Source organism: Oncorhynchus tshawytscha, linkage group LG05 (genome assembly GCF_018296145.1).
Source record: "Oncorhynchus tshawytscha isolate Ot180627B linkage group LG05, Otsh_v2.0, whole genome shotgun sequence".
Lineage (NCBI taxonomy): Eukaryota > Metazoa > Chordata > Actinopteri > Salmoniformes > Salmonidae > Oncorhynchus > Oncorhynchus tshawytscha.
The window spans coordinates 26,997,278-27,020,208 of record NC_056433.1 but is presented as its reverse complement, the minus strand read 5'-3'; the positions used below and the strand labels follow the sequence as shown (position 1 = coordinate 27,020,208).

General features: G+C 42.5%; 1 protein-coding gene across 5 annotated transcripts in view; it reads right to left on the bottom strand.

Annotated features, from left to right (window-relative positions):
* Positions 1-22,931, bottom strand: part of LOC112250414 (disheveled-associated activator of morphogenesis 1-like) — a 115,487-nt gene that overhangs the window by 3,132 nt on the left and 89,424 nt on the right. For all 5 annotated transcript variants that reach the window (XM_024420531.2, XM_042321767.1, XM_042321766.1 and 2 more), the window contains 9 exons: positions 22,559-22,659; positions 11,688-11,772; positions 11,194-11,300; positions 8,517-8,605; positions 8,208-8,376; positions 7,922-8,029; positions 3,228-3,288; positions 2,407-2,538; positions 588-758 (listed from right to left, as the gene is read on the bottom strand). In XM_024420531.2, the coding sequence (XP_024276299.2) occupies positions 588-758; positions 2,407-2,538; positions 3,228-3,288; positions 7,922-8,029; positions 8,208-8,376; positions 8,517-8,605; positions 11,194-11,300; positions 11,688-11,772; positions 22,559-22,659 (1,023 nt within the window). The remainder of the gene's footprint in view (positions 1-587; positions 759-2,406; positions 2,539-3,227; positions 3,289-7,921; positions 8,030-8,207; positions 8,377-8,516; positions 8,606-11,193; positions 11,301-11,687; positions 11,773-22,558; positions 22,660-22,931) is intronic.

Genomic DNA, 22,931 nt, shown 5'->3' with positions numbered 1-22,931 from the left:
GCTTGTGTGCCAGGCTTGTACCAGCCAAGAGCAAGGCTTGTACCAGCAGTGGCACCATATCTAGCCCAATATCCTGATGAAAAAGACTGATGTCCAAGTATTCTGTGCATGACGCACATTTCTTAATCTAATTGAGCATTTTATCTGATTTCTGTACTTGAATGAAAGGACATCAGGATTTTTGCCAGATGAACAGGTTGATGGACTCAGAGGGAAAGCTGATTTTGGATGGGACCAATCTTTCCCATTAATCTGAAATGTATCCCTACAAATCTCTCCTAATGCATGTTATGCAATCTAATCAGCAAAAGGCATGGAATATGAAATTGGTTCGACTCAAGACCTCTTGAGGTACAAAAATGTAAAATCTGAAAATTGCCCTGGTGACATCTGATGTAATAAAAATGTAATTATTGGTTGTAATAATGTGATGTTCACCCTTACAGCTGTAACTTAAATCCATAATGAAATGAGGTTGCGATCTTCAGCACTAAATGCGATATCAAAACAGCACACAGATATTGAAACAAGGGAGAATTGTCAGGGGAAATCTTAATGAAATTCAGGATTAGCAGGTATGTACACACCTGAGTTTCCATTTTTGCCCTGCGCTCCTCCTCATCCTTGCGCCGGCGCATATTCTCATTTTCCTGACGCGCCTCGGCAAACGACCCCAGAAACTGGTCGAAGATGCCAAAGAACTCATCCGGCTGCATCTTCCCAGCATCTTCACCAAAATGCTTCACCGCCCTCAGGAACTTTGGGATTGAGAAGAGATTAACTAAAACATTCACTGACCCTAGAACAGTTTTTTACTGCAACCACCTCTGACCTGAGAAAAATGTGTGCATACATCCATTTCTGGCTATATGTTGTGATTTTTAAGTACTGCTATTTCTGGTAGTGTGTCAATAGTTCTGATCCACACAGGCATTTGTTCTTGGCCAAACATTGGTTTACATTACCACTGAGAGCATTGTAGAAGAAAGGTGAGTATATTGACCATAGTAGTATATACTGTATCTATATCAGAGCATTTCCCAAGATGTGTTTAAATTATAGTGTGACCTGCGTTACCAGAGGATGTTACTCCAGAATCATCAATGCCATTACGGAAAACCGTTTATCAGCTTTATGGTGCAGCAGCAGGGCCAAAATACAGGCCAGTGCTAAGGCTTTGCAGCCAACCAACACAAGCACACAGAACAACAACTACTAGACAGACATGTCATTTATTCAGAACAACAACAACTGTAGCCACACAGAACCACCACCCATCCCAAACAACTGCATTGAGGATAGCTTGCAAAAACCAAAAGGACAAAACAAGTCCTAACCATGAGTTCATTTTGTGGGTTAAAAAATTGAGGACATTGCAGATTCTCCAGATGTATAACGACAGTAAATGAGTCTGTAGTAATGTCAGCTCCTTTACTTTGACCCACTACCCTTGATTCTATGTGTTTGGTGTCATATTATTAACACGTCATTAAAAGAAGGAAGGAAGCCTTCTAATGCTAGGGTTTGAAAACAACAAACACAACAACGACAGTGGCGGTTAGGATCCTGTTCTGCTGTAAAACAGGGATGTCCTGCTCCCTTGGTAGCGGAGCAGCAGCAGCAAGGCTTTGAAGCCCTCATTAACGTACATTTCATGTGCTACTGATTACAGCTGGTGAACCTGGGCCTAGGGCAGAAATGAGAACTGGGTGCGTGTGTGTTTGTCGTAGTGTATGGGGTGAAGTGGGGGGCACCGTTAACTTTGCTCTTCCTACTATGCCTTTGATGCGAGTTCATCACTGCCATATGAGGCATGCAACGCCACAGGTGGTGATGTGACGGGGTTGGGGGAGAGGGGAATTTTGTGTCTGTTTGGGTCCAGTGTATATGGCTCACTACAACTAGAGATATTCTGTGGCCTGAGGATCTTCACAGCGCCACCTAAACATATTTAACATCTGAGAGCAAATATTAACCCTCTATAGCAAAAAGTGCACAATTCTGCATGTTATATAAAAATGCAACAGTTTAGTTGGAGCCAGAGCCAGCATTTCCAGGCGTGTTTCCTCTCCCAGTCTCCTGAGGCCCCCTAGGGACCAATAATGAAGCCAGGGGCGGCAGCACAGGAAGCTCCCAGCATGCTGTGTGCTGATGTTACTCTCACACCTCGCAGGGGGTGGCCAGGGGGTCACGGAAGCCTGTTTCAACAGCTACTGTACCTTGTGAGGAAACTGAGGCAGCCCTAATCTGCTGCACACACGACACGCATACAAACTCCCCTAACACAATCAGAGACTAAGACTGTCACAGTCAGATACTCAGGTAGGCATGGACATGGAAGCACAGCTTTTTAGACTCCCACATGGCCCTATAAAAACACACACACACACACACACACACACTCACCAGCTCTTTGGCCTCGGTGAGAGAATCCTCCACATCCGAGAAGCTGAAGCTGGCCACAGTGATGAACTGGCTCACCACTGACACAAACTTATCGCCCACCTCCTGGGGCCGCTTCTTCTGGAACTCTAACTCCTGACAGAGCGAAAGAAAATGACAGAGAGAGAGAGAGAGAGAGAGAGAGACAGAGAGAGAGACAGAGAGACAGAGAGAGAAAAAAGTGAGTGACAGAGCAGAGGGGAAGAAATTTGCAGCTAACTTGGTCACCCATTGTTTTCTTTTTTACCTTTTAATAATTAGAAGTGATATCCCTAGAATTCCAGTCTACTTTCCCAATTGCTCTGTTCAATTTGCTCTCAAGCAAAACAATCTCTTGCTTTAGGTCTGACAATGATGTGGACTATGATACCTGGGAGAATATTCACTGGTTCCCTTGGTGGCAGGATAATCCACATCAGGGTTGCTACTGACTACAGCTATTATTACTTCAATTTCAATTCCAGCCAATTCAGAAAGTACACTGAAATTCCAATTAATTCTCATCAATGCCTTTCACTGATGAAAATGTGGAATTGGAATTTGGTGTACTTTCTGAATTGACTGGAATGGAAATAGAATTGACCCCAACCTGATCCACATACCATTGGGAGTGACGTACTATGAATTGAGAAAACAATCATAGAGACCAAGAGAAAGAGGACAAGAGAAAGAAAATAAGAGAAAAAAGGAAAAAGGGTCATGAATGAGGAAAATGTGTGGATTGGTAGAAAAAGCGATGACAGCGAGGGAATTAGGATGAAGACCAGGCCAATTACTGTACTCACACTCTCAACGTTTTTCAAGCCACTGCGCAAATTATTGATTTCCTTTTCCAGCTCAGTCATGCTACAGAGAGAGAGAAAGAGAGAGAGAGAAAGAGAGAGGTTAAATCCTCAAGAGAGCTCTTCAATTGCAACGTTCCATTTCTTAACTTTCAAAGTTGTTCTCACAAAATCACACTACCAACTCAAGAGTTTCTCACATCCATGGTGTTAGCCTAGTTAGAACTGTTTCAATATAGAAATTCAGTGTAGTGAAAAAGCATTTGACCCCTTTCTAATTCTCTATTTTGTCATATTTTTGAAACTGAATTTTATCAGATCTTCTATCAAAACCTACAATTAGATAAAAGGCACCCGAGTTTACAAATAACAAAAATGTATGCATTATTTATTTAATTAACAAAGTTACGCAACACCCAATTCCACACTCAATAACTGGTTGTGCTGCCACCTTTAGATGCTATGACTGCAACCAAATGCCCCCTGTAGTAGTTGATCAGTCTCTCACATCACAGTGGAGGAATTTTTGGTCCACTCTTGCATGTAGAACTGCTTTAACTCAAGTGACATTTGTAGGGTTTCAAACAGGAACTGCTCGTTTCAAATCCTGCCACGACATCTCAATTGGGATCACGTCTGGACATTGTCTAGGCCATTCCAAAACTTCAAACGTGTTGCTTTTTAGCCATTTTAACGTAGTCTTGATTGTGTGTTTTGGATAATTTGTCTTGCTGCGCTTCAGCTTCAGCTTCAGCTCACAGACAGATGGCCTGACATTCTCCAGTAGAATTCTCTGATACAGAACAGAATTCATGGGTCCTTCTATTAAGGCAAGTCAACCAGGTTCTGGGGCGGAAAATCATTCTCAAACCATCACACTACCACTGCCATGCTTGACCATTGGTATGAGGTTCTTTCTGTGGAATGCAGCGTTTGGTTTTGGCCAGACATAATAGGACCCATCCTGTCCAAAACGTTGACTCAAGTTTGCCAAAAAGCACCTGGATGATCATCAAGACTCAAGTTCTATGGCCAGATGATTGAAAAGTATAACTTTTTGGACGACATGGGTCCCATTATGCCTGGAAAAAACCAAACACTGCATTCCACAGTAAGACCCTCATACCAATGGTCAAGCATAGTGGTGGTAGTGTGATGGTTTGGGGATACTTTGCGGCCTCGGGACCTGGACGAAGTGTGTGTGGTGTGGTCTTGCAGAACACTGCTCACGAGTTCTATGAGTGAATGAGGAAAAAAACACTTTTTGTATGTTTCTACTACACACAGTCACGTGGAATGACATCAGTGAGTGTGTGTGTGTTTGTTCAAAAGAGCCATTAATTCAGATATCTACAATTGAAGCATTGTGGAGTGCATCTGATCCAATCACACAAACACATCCGTTCCTCTGGGCTAAAAGACGTAGCACATGCTTAGATGACGCAAGGCTGACTTATAGGCCCAGTAGTAAAAAAAAGCCCATTCACTGATACACGCTGATGATACATTCAAACTTATCCACTACAATCGCTCCTCGCCTCATTAACTTACTACAATGAAAGCTGTGCTGGAGGTAAAGCTTATACACACACACACACAGAACAGCTACATTGCCTTCAGAAAGTATTCTAACCCCTTGACCTTTTCATCATCTTGTTGTGTTACAAGGTGGGATTAAAATTGATTACATTTTTCATTTTTTTACACAAAATACTCTGTCAAAGTAGAAAAAAAATAATATTTTTTTTTACAAATGTTTGAATTTATATATATGAAAAATAAAACTAATATATTCAACACCCTGAGTCAATATGTTAGAATCCCCTTTGGCAGCGATTACAGTCTTTCTGGGTAAGCGTCTAAGTGCTTTGCACACCTTAATTGTACAATATTTGCATATTATTATTTATTTTATCCTTCAAGCTCTGTCAAGTTGGTTGTTGATCATTGCTAGACAATCATTTTAAGATAGTTTTTACTTAAATTGGCTTGAAAATCTAACTAGGCCACTCAGGAACATTCAATGTCACATTGGTAAGCAATTCCAGTGTATATTTGGCCTTGTGTTTTAGGTTATTGTCCTGCTGAAAGGTTAATTTGTCTCCCAGTGTCTGTTGGAAAGCAGACTGAACCAGGTTCTCCTCTAGGATTTTGCCTGTGCTTAGCTCTATTCCGTTTATGTTTATCAACAACAACAAAAAACAGATCTAGTCCTTGCAAATGATAAGCATACCCATAACATGATGCACCACTATGCTTGAAAATATGAAGAGTGGTACTCAGTGATGTGTTAGATTTGCCCCAAACAAAACTCTTTCTATTCAGGACACAAAGTTAATTTCTTTGCCACATTTAAAGTTTTACTTTAGCGCCTTATTGCAAACAGGATGCATGTTTTGGAATATTTGTTGTTGATCCATCCTCGTTTTTTTCCCTATCACAGCCATTAAACTCTAACTGTTTTAAAGTCTCTATTGGCCTCATGGTGAAATCCCTTAGCGGTTTCCTTCCTCTCCGGCAACTGAGTTAGCAAGGACGCCTGTATCTTTGTAATGACTGGGTGTATTGATACACCATCCAATGTGTAACCACTAACTTCACCATGATCAAAGGGATATTAAATGTCTGCTTATTTTCTTCTTTTTTTTAATCTACCAATAGGTGCCCTTCTTTGTGAAGCATTGGAAAACCTCCCTGGTCTTTGTGGTTGAATCTGTATTTGAAATTCACTGCTTGACTGAGGGACCTTACAGATAATTGTATATGTGGGGTACAGAGATGAGGTAGTCATTTTTTTGTGTGTTAAACACTATAATTGCACACAGAGGGAGTCCATCTAAGTTAAGTGAATTGTTATGCACATTTTTACTTATTAACTTATTTAGTCTAGCCATAACAAAGGGGTTGAATATATTTCAGCTTTTCATTTATTTGTACAAACATCTTTAAAAAAAAACATCTAAAATTCCACTGACATTATGGGGAGTGTCAGTGTGTAGGCAATTTTAAATTCAGGCTGTAACACAACAACATGTGGAAAATGTCAAGGGGTGTGAATACTTTCTGAAGGCACTGTACATGATCAAATCGAACTGTGGTGAGGCGTTTTGGAGATGGTGGCCATTATAGCACAGAGTCTGCCTTAGCATTAGTACACATGCTATGGCAGGCCTTTGCAAGCAAGTCAAATTGTGTTTCTGTTTTGCTGTCATTAGTGTTAATGTTTTGTTGTCATTAATATTAGTGTTGACGTACATTTTGGTATTGTTGTCATTCGCTAACCTTGTTATTAATAGTAGTTTATTAGGCCGTACTTGACAGCTAAAAGCTGAATTACAGTACACAAAACAAACAAGTAACTTAGACAAAAACAATTTTAAAGTCAGTCAGGACAGGAGCTGAAGGATGGTAATGGGAGTTGAAGCAGCTCAGTTGGTATTGAGAGTGGAGGAAGCGGTGATGTCTGAGGTTGCCGGTCAGTCAGTCAGAGACAGTCAGGTCGGCAGCCGGTGCAATGCACCTCACCGTCCCCCCACGTCCTCTGGCTCTGCCTTTGTAGATGGTTAGCTGGCTAGCCACTTCTTTCCACTAACACTTTGTAGCATCCACTTGAGTGATGCTACTCAGAGCCATGTATTTAGAAATAAATTAATGGATCTGATGCTACTTATGCAGACACAAAGGTGCTGGAAGTTCACCACACAATTTTTATGGTCAGAGTAGCTTTGTAGTTCAGTTGGCAGAACAATAGCGCTGGTAATGCCAGGGTGGTGGGTTCGATTCCCAGGACCACCGATACATAAAATGTATGCAGGCATGACTAAGTCGTTTTGGATTAAAGCTTCTGCTAAACGGTCTTTACACAGAGTACAGAACATTAATTAATAAAACCTTCCTAATATTGAGTTGCAACCCTCCCTTTTGCCCTCAGAACAGCCTCAATTCCTCGACGCATGGACTCCACAAGGTGTTGAAAGCGTTCCACAGGAATGCTGGCCCATGTTGACTCCAATGCTTCCCACAGTGGTGTCAAGTTGGCTGGATGCCCTTTGGGTGGTGGGCTATTCTTGATACACACAAGAAATTGTTGAGCGTAAAATTCCCAGCAGCATTGCAGTTCTTGACACACTCAAACCGGTGTGCCTGGCACCTACTACCATACTCTGTTCAAAGGCACTTAAATCTTTTGTCTTGCCCATTCACTCTCTGAACGATACACATACACAATCCATGTCTCAAGGCTTAAAAATCCTCCTAACCGGTCTCCTCCTCTTCATCTACACTGATTGTGGAATTAACAAGGGACGTCAATATGGGATCCTAGCTTTCACCTGGATTCACCTGGTCAGTCTATGTCATGGAAAGAGCAGATGTTCATAATGCTTTGTACACTCAGTGTATATACAGTATTATATTAGCTTATCTTCACTAATCATCTCCACCTTTAAGGAAAATGCTAAGTAAACATTCTGAACAACTGTTCCCCTAAATCCCAGTTGGCAGCATTGAGAAGTTTGTGCTGTAGCAGTGTCTACAATGGCTTGTATGACCTACAGGGTGAATGTTAACTCAATGGGACTGATCGACCACTGAAAACCATTTCCTGAAGACATTTAATGAGAGTATACAACAAGGGCCTATAGATCTAAACACTGGAGAGCTGTACATGTGGAGGGTGTCTTTGTGGATCGACCTACTTGACTTTAGCAGCTTCCGGCACACTCTGCAGGTCCTCCTGGAACATTAGGACTTTGGGGTACTTCTTCTCCAGGATGGTGATTAGGTAGTGGAGGAGGGTGATGTTCCTGCATGCGCATAGACAATAGATACTTGCAGCACTAGTACCACAGCATGGGGCACATATGCACACACCCATATAATGACACCACTCCATACAACACATGCAAACAGGTTGCTTCATAGAGCGTATCACTACAGCGAACTCATCACACTCGTAATTTTAATTACAGTTCTTCCTCTTACTTGTCTATGCTCGACTTTGTGTCTGCGATCTTGTTGAGCGAGGACACTTTGAAGCCATAGGCATTGCCCCTCTGGCCTTTGTTCATGTAGTTCCCAAAGGCCAGCACCACCTCCAGCAGCTGCTTCAGATTGCGGCTGTGCAGCACCTCTTTGGAGGCCTTGATCAGAGCTGAGGAGCGAAGAAACAAAAAAGACACCTGAACTGTAGGGTACTTCACATGTGTGTATACAGTGGACCTCATTGGGAGTTTTTGAGTTGAGTTTTATTATGTAAGGGTTTGCCAAGAAGCCCCACACAATCACACACACCTTCTACTTTGGGTTTTATCCCTGCAATCGTCTCTGCAAACTTCTTTTTGAAGTACAGCGACTGTAGCTTCTGTTGGTAGTGGTTTATCCTTTGAGCAAAAGAGAAAGAGAGATGGATTATTAAACAGTGCAAAAAAAAGTAAGCGAAAGAAATTGATGTGTCCTGAAAGGAGGTTGGGAAAAAGTCATTTATAGGATACAAAATTGCCCAGGTCACATTGGAAACATGAGAAGATCTTGTTAGCTAAATCAGAAAAAAAATGAAGAAGCCCTCATCCCTATTGATATGGTCGGACAACCATCTCGGCGTTGGCTGGCTAGACGTGAGACAATAAGATGGATTGTTGAAGGAAGGCAGAGCAAACATGGAGCGACCCATTTGGCTGAACTCATCACTAGGGCGTCGCTATCCACACTTCAGTGCCGGGGGTCGCCTTGGCTACAGGGCTCTCAGAAACCAAAACATTAGTTGTACTCTGTTTGAAGGACAAAGCCAGTTCCTGGAAAGAAGCACCCCACATCTCCAACCACAGGATGGGGAATAACGCTATTACACAATTCATCTTTATGGTGTCTAATAAAGAGGGAGTATTGTTTCCATGGGCATGTGCTCCTTGTTTGTTTAATGATTCCCCCGACTGGGACATGAGGCTGTTGTGCATCTATGATGAGTTTCCTGTTTGGGTTGAGAACATATTGATGAAGAAAGAGTGTCGTTCTTGTGGTTATATCCAACACAGTTAACAGTAAGTCTGGGAATTGCCAGGGACTTCACAATATTATCACGATACTTAGGTGCCGATACGATATGTATTGCGATTAAGATTCTCACAATTCTCTTTGTATTTCAATTAAATACTGCGGTTTAATTGCAATTTGATGTTCCAAACATATTGCTCACTATATGTATGCTGCAGAGAGAGAAGAGAGAGCATGAGAAAACAAGTTTTGAACAGTCAGGGAAATACACTATACAGTATATACAAAAGTATATAGACACCCCTTCAAATGAGTGGATTTGGCTATTTCAGCCAAACCCATTGCTGATGGTGTATAAAATCGAGCACACAGCCATGCAATCTCCATAGGAAAACATTGACAATAGAATGGCCTTACTTCAGAGCTCAGTGACTTTCAACGTGGCACCGTCATAGGATGCCACCTTTCCAACAAGTCGTTTGTCAAATTCCTGCCCTGCTAGACCTGCCCCGGTCAACTATAAGTGCTGTTATTGTGAAGTGGAAACATCTAGGAACAACAACGACTCAGCCACAAATTGGTAGGCCACACAAGCTCACAGAACGGGATGACAGAATGCGGAAGCTTGTAAAAATCATCTGTCCTCGGCTGCAACACTCACTACAGAGTTCCAAACTGCCTCTGGAAGTAACATCAGCACAAGAACGGTTAAATCTGGAGCTTCATGAAATGGGTTTCCATGGCCAAGCAGCTGTACACAAGCCTAAGATCACCATGTGCAATGCCAAGCATCAGCTGGTGTGGTGTAAAGCTCACTGCCATTGGACTCTGGAGCTGTGGAAACGCGTTCTCTGGAATGAAGAATCATACATACGGAACATACAGAAATGGTTTGTCGAGATCGGTGTGGAAGAACTTGACTGGCCTGCACAGAGCAATGACCTCAACCTTAATTAGAACGTCAACTGAGAGCCAGGCCTAAATCGCCCAACATCAGTGCCCGACCTCACTAATGCTAGTGGCTGAATGGAAGCAAGTAGCCACAGACATGTTCCAACATCTAGTGGAAAGCCTTCCCAAAAGACTGGAAGCTCATAGCAGCAAAGGGGGGACCAACTCCATGTTAATGTCCATGATTTTGGAATGAGATGTTCAACGAGCAGGTGTCCACATACTTTTGGTTATGTAGTGTAATAGTCCTGAAAGCATGTTGGCTCACTTTAAAAATAAGAGGGAGAACAAGCAATATGATGAAAAATACTGGAGTTTTGGCTCAGGTACTATACAACTGACTAGCGCTTGCTAACGCTACCTACAGTAACAAAAAAATATTGATACTTGGAGTCAAATATGGTCCTAATATCATCCAAAATAATATTGGGATATGTAACTATCAACCCCCCCCATCTCTAGCTAACAGGGCTCTACTACTGCTCTGTCACTGTTGCAGTAATTGCCAAATATTCTTAAGAACGACAGCCAGGCAGCGAACTCAAGTCAGGCTTTAGGGTGGGTGGTCTAAGCAGGGATGTTCCCTGTGTCTAAATTCATTTAGCAGACTCTTTGGTCAACAGTGACTTACAGTGCATAGACTAAACAGCGAGATACACTGACAGGAACAGGTCGAAATACTATGGTGTCGTTGGCTCCACTCTGAGATGGTGAGAATAAAACAACCCCCTTCTCAACATGGGACTTGTTTTGTTATTAAGTAATGGTGGGAATCATCCATTTCTGTGGGAATGTGAGAACATGGGAACCAAGCTCTCGTAATGAGTAAGTTAGCTTGCCTATGACCTGTAGACTTGTGAGCTCACCAAGATAATGTTGAGTCTTACTTAACATGGACTTGTAGCACAGTGGGTTCAGGTTCATCACCGATGCAAGTTGGAAGAATTGTGTAAAAATAAAAAATTTAAAAAAACACATTTGATCGAATCAGGCCCTTGGTCTACTTCTCTCTCTCAGATCATCCTACCTGCTCATCTCATAAAGGAAGCGATCAGCCTTGGCCATGCGGTCCAGCTCATGCTTGTGCTCCTCCAGGAGGTCCACATCACTCTTCTCTGGAATAAACTTCAGCATCTGAGGAGGAGCCATGGAAATGACTGGCCATTCACTAGCAACATATGTAGCATAGCTAAACATTGCACTGACATAAATCTACCATATCACTTACAATATTGCAATGTAATCTTAAACCTCTCTTTTTATGATGTTTATGAAATGGGAGGTGATAATTTATGTGGATGTAATCCAAAGATGCATCCTGTCTATTTGAAATCTCATCTATTTGATTTTGCTCACTGAGAAACAGAAAATGTCAGCCCATGTGACACTGGATCATACCGATTTCTGGTGTGCTGGAGTTTTTCTTTTTAACAAGTATACGCTTTGCTCCATGCACCTGGAAGCACATTTAGGTGTGCAAGTTTACTGTTTCAAGCCTATGTGATTTTGCCGTAGACTCACCTGCTCCAGCATGTCCTTGGGGAGGTCCTCCTGTTCGTCCATGGTCAAGATAGCCCTCTTCATCTCCTCATTGGACAGCTTCAGCCTAGATGACAATCACAGGAGATGTCAGCCACTTTCAACCCACAGGAAAACTCAAATCAACTACAGGAACTCTTAACACTAGAACCACCATTAATACTTTAACTGTTTTTGAGGCGTCATGTGATTTGTAAATTCAAATAACTCTGCCATTGTGAAAGTTAATTTCCGCTCATTCTTGACCTAAATATATGTGTTTATATATCACTGACATAATTAGTTTTAGGCATTTCTAAGATTCAACTGGAATATGCCTCAGCTTTCTACTTTGATGTCAAGAGCACTTCAACAAGAAGTGCCACAAAGCCTCAACCTAAACAAATAGATAACACTAAATGTACAATTCAAATTTGGCCTGCAACACTGAACTTCAAACCACAGGAAAAGTAAAGTAAACTGTGGGTAAATCATTTCCTCAGACCACAATGAGAAACAATGCCAACATAACTTATTTGCCTTATTGCCAGTTTCCAGTTCCTGGCAGTTCCTAACTGGTTTGTGTTTCAAACATGTCTTTCAAAAGTATTCTAAAGCCAAGGCTTATTACGAATTAGCCAAATGTGCAATGTATTTATATACAATATCATAGGGAGGAACTGTATGTCTGTCTGGAGAGAGATTTGCCGAAAAAGAAACAGACGATCTTAACTCTCCCTCGTGGAATTGTCCTGTTGAAAGTAAAAAATTATGAGTCTGATTTTATGCGCCAACTCCGAGAACGATCCAGTGGGGGAACAAGTACCGGACAGGCTCTGTCGGCTGCTCACTGTAATAACTAGCTGCACTTTGAAAGCCAGCCCTATAAAAGTCCCGACTACTTCCCGGTTTATGTCCTGTACTGGTTTTGAACGGGCTTCAAGCTTATATCATAAAATTCATGAACATTTGGTAATTTAAGATATGTCAAAATTATATTGGTATTCGTTGATTAATTTACTTCTACCTGATGCCTGTTGTGAAGTTGTTTGATTAGGGAAAATGCTAATTTGCAAAACGTGCTAACGTTAGTTAAACTGCTTTTAGACTCAGGAGCACATAGGCTTCCACCATGGGCAACAAAAAAAGTCTAGCTTCTAATTCATTTTCATCCAAATATGTTCGACTCACAGACCACCGCATTTAGCTAGGCTGAAATATAGCTAGCTAACATGCGGGCTCACTGATATGCAGTAGCCAAATAGCTAGCTAGACTAGTAATGTGAACTCGTAATCTTATTTTTTTTATATATACTGATTTAAGTAATCTTACACTGATTACTGATTTCAGTAATCTTTCGACTCATTTCGTTCATTTGAGTCAATAATGCCCAGAGCACGCAAGCTACACATTAGCCAACAGGTTCAACACAGGCAGCAATAACTAGCGGCTACTTCAACTCGTTGTTAGTTCATCCACTGACCACCACATTTAAGAGCATAGCTAATTACAGAAATATAGTTATTCAGCTAGCTAACTTACTGGCCAGGCAGTAGCCACTAACTCATCGTGAATGCATATGACCTATTCTTTGATACATGTGGGTTAACTTGGTCATATCATGCAACACATACCAGACAGTTTGTGGAAATATAAAAATAACAGTGATCTTTTTTGTTTGTTTTTACAATGATCGGACAGTGAAACAAAAATAGATTGGTAAGCTACGGCTTTTATTTATTTCCCAATTAATATTTGGTCATTAAACTGAAGCTGGGTTTCACAAGTATTTTTGTCGGTACTAACTGCTCATGCCGGCGGCAAAATCCAGCTAAACAAATGAGTCTGTAGCGCATGTGTGTAATTTCACGCACTCAAGGCTCAACCAATCACCTGATGGGTTCTATGTCGAGGGTCAAGAATATTCATACTGTATATTCATAACCAGAAGAAGAGGAAAGGCAGAGAGTGGGGAAACAGGAAGTCTAGGAATCAGGACCAGAGCACTTTCAATGTCAAAGAGAACCTGCCTTGGCAGATAGCACATTGTCGCCTGAGAACTTAAATGAACAGAACACTTATATACTCCATTGCTGAAATCGTGCCTGCCCCTGCTATTTTAGACCAAACACAAAATTATTTTTCAATTTTTTTATTTAACTAGGCAAGAACACATTGTTATTTACAATGACGTCTTAGGAACACTGGGTTAACTGCCTTGTTCCTGGGCAGAATGACAGAATTTCACCATGTCAGCTCGGGGATTCGATCTAGCAACCTTTCCAACGCTCTAACCACGAGGCTACCTACCACCCCTTATTATTATAATATGGTTGTTGCTAAGCAGGCCATTTTCTCCCCGGGACTCTAACAGGAGTGTCCATGCAAGTTCAATAAAGTAAACTCAGCAAAAAAAGAAACGGACCTTGTTCAGGACCCTGTCTTTCAAAGATAATTCATAAAAATTCAAATAACGTCACAGATTTTCATTGTAAAGGGTTTAAACACTGTTAACCATATTTGTTCAATGAACCATAAACAATTAATGAACATGCACCTGTGGAACGGTCATTAAGACACTAACAGCTTACAGACGGTAGGCAATTAAGGTCAGAGTTATGAAAACTTAGGACACTAAAGAGGCCTGAAAAACACCAAAAGAAAGATGCCCAGGGTACCTGCTCATCTGTGTGAACGTGCCTTAGGCATGCAGACTGCAGATGTGGCCAGGGCAATAAATTGCAATGTCCGTACTGTGAGACGCCTAAGACAGCGCTACAAGGAGACAGGATGGACAGCTGATCGTCCTCGCAGTGGCAGACCACGTGTAACAACACCTGCACATGATCCGTACATCACACCTGCGGGACAGGTACAGGATGGCAACAACAACTGCCCAAGTTACACCAGGAACGCACAATCCCTCAGAGAGGCTGGACAGAGGCCTTGTAGGCCTGTTGTAAGGCAGGTCCTCACCAGACAACACCGGCAACAACGTCGCCTATGGACATAAACCCACCATCGCTGGACCAGACAGGACTGGCAAAAAGTGCTCTTCACTGATGAGTCACAGTGTTGTTTAACCAGGGGTGATTGTCGGATTCTCATTTATTGTCAAAGGAATGAGCGTTACACCGAGACCTGTACTCTGGAGCGGGATAGATTTGGAGGTGGAGGATCCGTCATGGTCTGGGGAGGTGTGTCACAGCATCATCGGACTGAGCTTGCTGTCATTGCAGGCAATCTCAACGCTGTGCGTTACAGGGAAGACATCCTCCTCCCTCATGTGGTACCCTTCCTGCAGGCTCATCCTGACATGACTCTCCAGCATGACAATGCCACCAGCCATACTGCTCATTTTGTGCACGATTTCCTGCAAGACAGGGATGTTAGTGCTCTGCCATGGCCAGCGAAGAGCCCGGATCTCAATCCCATTGAGCAGGTCTGGGACCTGTTGGATCAGAAGGTGAGGGCTAGGGCCAGTCCCCCCAGAAATGTCCGGGAACTTGCAGGTGCCTTGGTGGAAGAGTGGGGTAACATCTCACAGCAAGAACTGGCAAATCTGGTACAATCCATGAGGATGAGATCTACTGCAGTACTCAATGCAGCTGGTGGCCACACCAGATATTGACTGTTACTTTTGATTTTGACATCCCCTTTGTTCAGGGACACATTATTCCATTTCTGTTAGTTACATGTCTGTGGAACTTGTTCAGTTTATGTCAGTTGTTGAATCTTATGTTCATTCAAATATTTACACGTTAAGTATGCTGTAAATAAATGCAGTTGACAGTGAGAGGACATTTTATTTTTTTGCTGAGTTTGTCGACTCTGTAATGCCAAACTCCAAATACAACTGTTATTATCTGTTTATGTACATCTGTTAAGAGCAAAATGACATTGTATTTTCTAAAATATAATTCTACCGGTCCTAAATCAAATCAAATGTATGTCACATACTGTCAGTACAAGAAGTAGTGGGTGGAGGAGTCAAGCGCAGAGAGCAGGGTAGTAGATACGTGGATAGTTTATTCCCAAAGCAACATTGGTCGGTCAATGCCACACACACGGGCACTAAAAGACCCAGTCCAAAACAACAGGACGAAACGGTTCAGGAAAAAATAACATCCACAGAAATCACAAACCAAATAACAGAAAACAAGCCCGCACAAAAGCCGGCGGGCCTACCAGGTTTAAATAGCCCAAAACCTAAACAAGAAACAGGTGCAACTAATCAGACAACACTAAAACGTTCTTTTCCAATAGACACCAGTTGAAGCCGGTTCGTTTGTTTGCGTTGATCATTGTTTTACATGATAAAAACATCATTTTGCTCGATTCTGCACTTAGTTTGACCAGTTTAGTCAACATATAATATGTAATTTTGAAGTTTGATTGCGCAGAGTGCGGGACCAGAAGGAGCAGAGAAGTTATTTTGGGTGCATTTCAGCTGAAGCTGTTAGCATATGCTAATACAAAGACGCACAACTTGAAACCAAACGATGTATTGGGTAAGTATGACTCCTTCTACGTCTTCTGATCGAAGAACATCAAAGGTAAGGGAATATTTATGTGGTTATTTTGGGTTTTTGGACTGTGGCTAATATCTGAGCGCCCACTCATAGCATAGACTAGTGAAACAGAAAAGGGGATCGGTGGCAGCTAGTAGCTTATGGCTCAATACTGCCCCCGTTGGAGGAAGTGCGTGCCCATAGTAAACTGAAAATATTTTTTTTCCAAAATTGCTAATATATGCATATAATAATAATTATTGAATAGAAAACACTCTAAAGTTTCTAAAACCGTTTAAATTATGTCTGTATGTAAAGCAGAACTCTCAGGGCAGCCTTTCTCCCAAACTCTCTCTTGTCAAGAGAAAAGTTGGGTCAACTTTGACGTCATCGCCCCCACCCTTCCCAGGCAGCTACCGATCTGGGAACAGTATGTATTTGTTCAGCGCGATGTCTGCTTTCAATTGGCACGTTCATTGTTTGAATTTCGCGCTCCCTCATCCTTTGGCGGGCGAAAATGGCGTCTTCTGATCGAAGAACATCGTTACGACGACTGCCGAGCGCCGCCTGAACAGGAAGAGGCACCATCTTCGGCGGGATTCGTGACACATACACATGGTTAGCAGATGTTAATGCGAGTGTAGCGAAATGCTTGTGCTTCTAGTTCTGACAATGCAGTAATAACCAATGAGTAATCTAACCTAAATATTCCAAAACTACTACCTTATACACACACAAGTGTAAAGGGATAAAGAATATGTACATAAAGATATGAATGAGTGATGGTACAGAACAGCATAGGCAAGATGGAGTAGATGGTATAGAGTACAGTATATACAGTGCCTTGAAAGTATTCGGCCCCCTTGAACTTTGCGACCTTTTGCCACATTTCAGGCTTCAAACAAAGATATAAAACTGTATTTTTTTGTGAAGAATCAACAACAAGTGGGACACAATCATGAAGTGGAACGACATTTATTGGATATTTCAAACATTTTTAACAAATCAAAAACGGAAAAATTGGGAGTCCAAAATTATTCAGCCCCTTTACTTTCAGTGCAGCAAACTCTCTCCAGAAGTTCAGTGAGGATCTCTGAATGATCCAATGTTGACCTAAATGACTAATGATGATAAATACAATCCACCTGTGTGTAATCAAGTCTCCGTATAAATGCACCTGCACTGTGATAGTCTCAGAGGTCCGTTAAAAGCGCAGAGAGCATCATGAAGAACAAGGAACACACCAGGCAGGTCCGAGATACTGTTGTGAAGAAGTTTAAAGCCGGATTTGGATACAAAAAGATTTCCCAAGCTTTAAACATCCCAAGGAGCACTGTGCAAGCGATAATATTGAAATGGAAGGAGTATCAGACCACTGCAAATCTACCAAGACCTGGCCATCCCTCTAAACATTCAGCTCATACAAGGAGAAGACTGATCAGAGATGCAGCCAAGAGGCCCATGATCACTCTGGATGAACTGCAGAGATCTACAGCTGAGGTGGGAGACTCTGTCCATAGGACAACAATCAGTCGTATATTGCAAAAATCTGGCCTTTATGGAAGAGTGGCAAGAAGAAAGCCATTTCTTAAAGATATCCATAAAAAGTGTTGTTTAAAGTTTGCCACAAGCCACCTGGGAGACAAACCAAACATGTGGAAGAAGGTGCTCTGGTCAGATGAAACCAAAATTGAACTTTTTGGCAACAATGCAAAATGTTATGTTTGGCGTAAAAGCAACACAGCTCATCACCCTGAACACATCATCCCCACTGTCAAACATGGTGGTGGCAGCATCATGGTTTGGGCCTGCTTTTCTTCAGCAGGGACAGGGAAGATGGTTAAAATTGATGGGAAGATGGATGGAGCCAAATACAGGACCATTCTGGAAGAAAACCTGATGGAGTCTGCAAAAGACCTGAGACGGAGATTTGTCTTCCAACAAGACAATGATCCAAAACATAAAGCAAAATCTACAATGGAATGGTTCAAAAATAAACATATCCAGGTGTTAGAATGGCCAAGTCAAAGTCCAGACCTGAATCCAATCGAGAATCTGTGGAAAGAACTGAAAACTGCTGTTCACAAATGCTCTCCATCCAACCTCACTGAGCTCGAGCTGTTTTGCAAGGAGGAATGGGAAAAAATGTCATTCTCTCGATGTGCAAAACTGATAGAGACATACCCCAAGTGACTTACAGCTGTAATCGCAGCAAAAGGTGGTGCTACAAAGTATTAACTTAAGGGGGCTGAATAATTTTGCACGGCCAATTTTTCAGTTTTTGATTTGTTAAAAAAGTTTGAAATATCCAATAAATGTCGTTCCACTTCATGATTGTGTCCCACTTGTTGTTGATTCTTCACAAAAAAATACAGTTTTATATCTTTATGTTTGAAGCCTGAAATGTGGCAAAAGGTCGCAAAGTTTAAGGGGGCCGAATACTTTCGCAAGGCACTGTACATATGAGATGAGTAATGTAGGGCATGTAAACATTATATTAAGTAGCATTGTTTAATGTGGCTAGTGAAATATTTTTACATCAATTTCCATTATTTAGGTGGCTGTAGTTGAGTCAGTGGGTTGGCAGCAGCCATTCAATGTTAGTGGTGGCTGTTTAACAGTCTGATTGCCTTGAGATAGAAGCTGTTTTTCAGTCTCTCGGTCCCTGCTTTGATGCACCTGTACTGACCTCGCCTTCTGGATGATAGCGGGGTGAACAGGCAGTGGCTCGGGTGGTTGTTGTCCTTGACGATCTTTATGACCTTCCTGTGACATTGGGTGGTGTAGGTGTCCTGGAGGGCAGGTAGTTTGCCCCCAGTGATGCGTTGTGCAGACCTCACTACCCTCTGGAGAGCCTTACGGTTGTGGGCGGAGCAGTTGTCGTACCAGGCGGTGATACAGCCCGACAGGATGCTTTCGATTGTGCATCTGTAGAAGTTTGTGAGTGCTTTTGGTGACAAGCCAAATTTCTTCAGCCTCCTGAGGTTGAAGAGGCGCTGCTGCGCCTTCTTCACGACGCCGTCTGTGTGGGTGGACCAATTCAGTTTGTCCGTGATGTGTACGCCGAGGAACTTAAAACTTATTACCCTCTCCACTACTGTCCCGTCGATGTGGATAGGGGGGTGTTCCCTCTGCTGTTTCCTGAAATCCACAATCATCTCCTTTGTTTTGTTGACATTGAGTGTGAGGTTATTTTCCTGACACCACACTCCGAGGGCCCTCACCTCCTCCCTGTAGGCCGTCTCGTCGTTGTTGGTAATCAAGCCTACCACTGTAGTGTCGTCCGCAAACTTGATGATTGAGTTGGAGGCGTGCATGGCCACGCAGTCGTGGGTGAACAGGGAGTACAGGAGAGGGCTCAGAACGCACCCTTGTGAGGCCCCAGTGTTGAGGATCAGCGGGGTGGGGATGTTGTTACCTACCCTCACCACCTGGGGGTTGCCCGACAGGAAGTCCAGTACCCAGTTGCACAGGGCGGGGTCGAGACCCAGGGTCTCGAACTTGGTGACTAGTTTGGAGGGTACTATGGTGTTAAATGCTGAGCTGTAGTCGATGAACAGCATTCTCACATAGGTATTCCTCTTGTCCAGATGGGTTAGGGCAGTGTGCAGTGTGGTTGCGATTGCGTCGTCTGTGGACCTATTTGGGCGGTAAGCAAATTGGAGTGGGTCTAAGGTGTCAGGTAGGGTGGAGGTGATATGGTCCTTGATTAGTCTCTCAAAGTACTTCATGATGACGGAAGTGAGTGCTACGGGGCGGTAGTCGTTTAGCTCAGTTACCTTAGCTTTCTTGGGAACAGGGACAATGGTGGCCCTCTTGAAGCATGTGGGAACAGCAGACTGGGATAAGGATTGATTGAATATGTCCGTAAACACACCAGCCAGCTGGTCTGCGCATGGTCTGAGGACGCGGCTGGGGATGCCGTCTGGGCCTGCAGCCTTGCGAGGGTTAACACGTTTAAGTGTTTTACTCACGTCGGCTGCAGTGAAGGAGAGTTCGCAGGTTTCTGTAGCGGGCCGTGTCAGTGGCACTGTATTGTCCTCAAAGCGGGCAAAAAAGTTATTTAGTCTGTCTGAGAGCAAGACATCCTGGTCCGCGACGGGGCTGGTTTTCTTTTTGTAATCCGTGATTGACTGTAGACCCTGCCACATACCTCTTGTGTCTGAGCCGTTGAATTGCCACTCTACTTTGTCTCTATACTGATGCTTAGCTTGTTTGATTGCCTTAGAGGGAATAGCTACACTGTTTGTTTCCGGTCACCTTGCCCTGATTAAAAGCAGTGGTTTGCGCTTTCAGTTTCACGCGATTGCTGCCATCAATCCACGGTTTCTGGTTTGGGAATGTTTTAATCGTTGCTATGGGTACGACATCGTCAATGCACTTTCTAATGAACTCGCTCACCGAATCAGCGTATTCGTCAATGTTGTTGTTGGACGCAATGCGGAACATATCCCAGTCCACGTGACCGAAGCAGTCTTGAAGTGTGGAATCAGATTGGTCGGACCAGCGTTGAACAGACCTGAGCGCGGGAGCTTCTTGTTTGAGTTTCTGTCCGTAGGCTGGGAGCAACAAAATGGAGTCGTGGTAAGCTTTTGCTTACTAGACTGCCCATTGATGGGAGCATCTTTGTCTCTGGTGTCTTTAAATGGCATTGACCACAGCTTATTCACAGATCATGTTTGCTCCTCAAAATCTGTGTACAGTCTTCTGAGGGCACCCACTTAAAAGGGAGCGTAGTACTCCATTCAATCCCTTTGGAGTGCATCCGCATGGGAGGTCTCTGTTAAAGGCTTTTTGAAGCCCATTAAAAACCATTAAATTAAATTAGTATAGGAGGGGCGGTTGATTTTAGCTAGGATTCTGAATTGCGAGATGGGCCAGATTGTAACGGGAGCTAATTTGGTGTGTGTTTGTGCACAGCTTTTACTTAGGAAACCTAATAAACACATTGTAAAATAAAAGCTAGCTATGGAGCAACTTCTTCATATCACACCACATCCTCTGACTGAGAAACCTCAACCTCCTTGCTTTTGGAAAAAAATAAGTTGTGATCCTACGATCAACTCTACTTCTATTATAAAATCACACCCTAATAATAAATTGTTAAAAGTGGTCTAAGCTCCCACATAGAGAGTAATTATTGACCGGAGTTCATGACCAGGAAAACTAAAAACACAACCATCTCTCCTCCTGAGCTAAACCATTACTCTTGCATCACAACTGAATGGTCCTCCTCCACCAAACTCTTAATAAAATCACCTTGATGTGGGACAACCCGATTTGAATACCCAAAAAAGAAGCATTAGAAGTAGTGGGTTCCATTTTGGCTTGTTTCGTGGTCGTTTTGAGTCAGATTGGTCTTGATTAAATTAAAAGTTCCCCTCTGTGTGAATATGTGTGGCTTACTAATGATACCAGACCACATTCAATTATTGAGAAATCACAGCAGCTCTGCTAACGGAGAGCTGTTTCATGTTGTTTCAGTCAAGTTTTGAGAGCCAGGAATTTGTCTCCAAGTAACGTCTACTGTCAATATATTTGAAAAACAATGACATACACATCACCTTGAATGTCTGTCTGCAGCACACATTTTTATTTTTATGTAGCTTCTGCTCACCCTCCCGCTTCTCTCTTTTAAGCACCTTCTTCTGAACCCTCAACCAATTTGACTGACATGATGTAGCCTACGTCTCTGAACTGAAATTTAAAAAAACAAAGCGATTAATTTTTTTTTTAATGTTAAAATATATTTTGTAGGCTAATTTTATCTGTTGCAATTTAGGATTTTGCAGTAGCACAAGCATGACTCCTTCTACACATTGCATTGGGGCAAAACAATCTGCCAACTAACCACACATTAGTGATGATGTAATCATCAATATGCTGCAATATTGTAGCATGTTTTTAAGGAAAAGTTTTTGTAAAACTTGAAACTTTCTCTGTAAAGTGAACATTTATCAAAAGGGGGCTTTGGCTGAGAATTTCCGTTTTGGGGGGTGGAGATTTCGCTAGTCTCATTAGTATCTTCTCTCATACATATTCCCTCATACCTAATCGACCATCTGACGCAATTACGCAATAGTTTAGTTCCGGATTCTCAAGATTAGCCTTGTGTAAAGAAAGAGAGAATGTTTTGATTATGAGATAAAGTCCCATGATTCACTGGAGCCTGCATTGAAAGAGAAGAATGACGCAAAGAAGAAAGCCTACTCACGGACATCAGGATCAAATCATAATTAGACAAAAAGTATTTCCCATCAACAGCATATGACATTGCAGTGCTAATATGTTACTCTCATCAGAACAGGAAATGACCTCAATAGCATGGCCCAGTTTCTGACTGCCAGTATTCACACACTCACCGCAACAGGAGGATATTACAGTTCTGGGCTCGGCGACCATCGATGACCGAGAGCTCCTTGACCTTCTTGGAGCTCAAGGAGTCCGAATCCTCACTCTCTTTCTGTGGAGTCGTTCAGAGGAGAGGCATTTCAGAATGGTAGGTATCTTAACTAGGAGCAACAGGAGGAATACATTACACACATACATAAAAAGTAAAGAAAGACACAGATACGAGACACAAACTTACGAAGACAGACAAGAAAAACAAGCAAATACATGGAGGAATACAGACACAGGCACCTAGGTGTGCGAACACAGTAACAGACATACACTACATTTAAAAAAGACAAGTTACATTAAGAGTGAATGGACATTCTCATGAAGAGGGGTTGG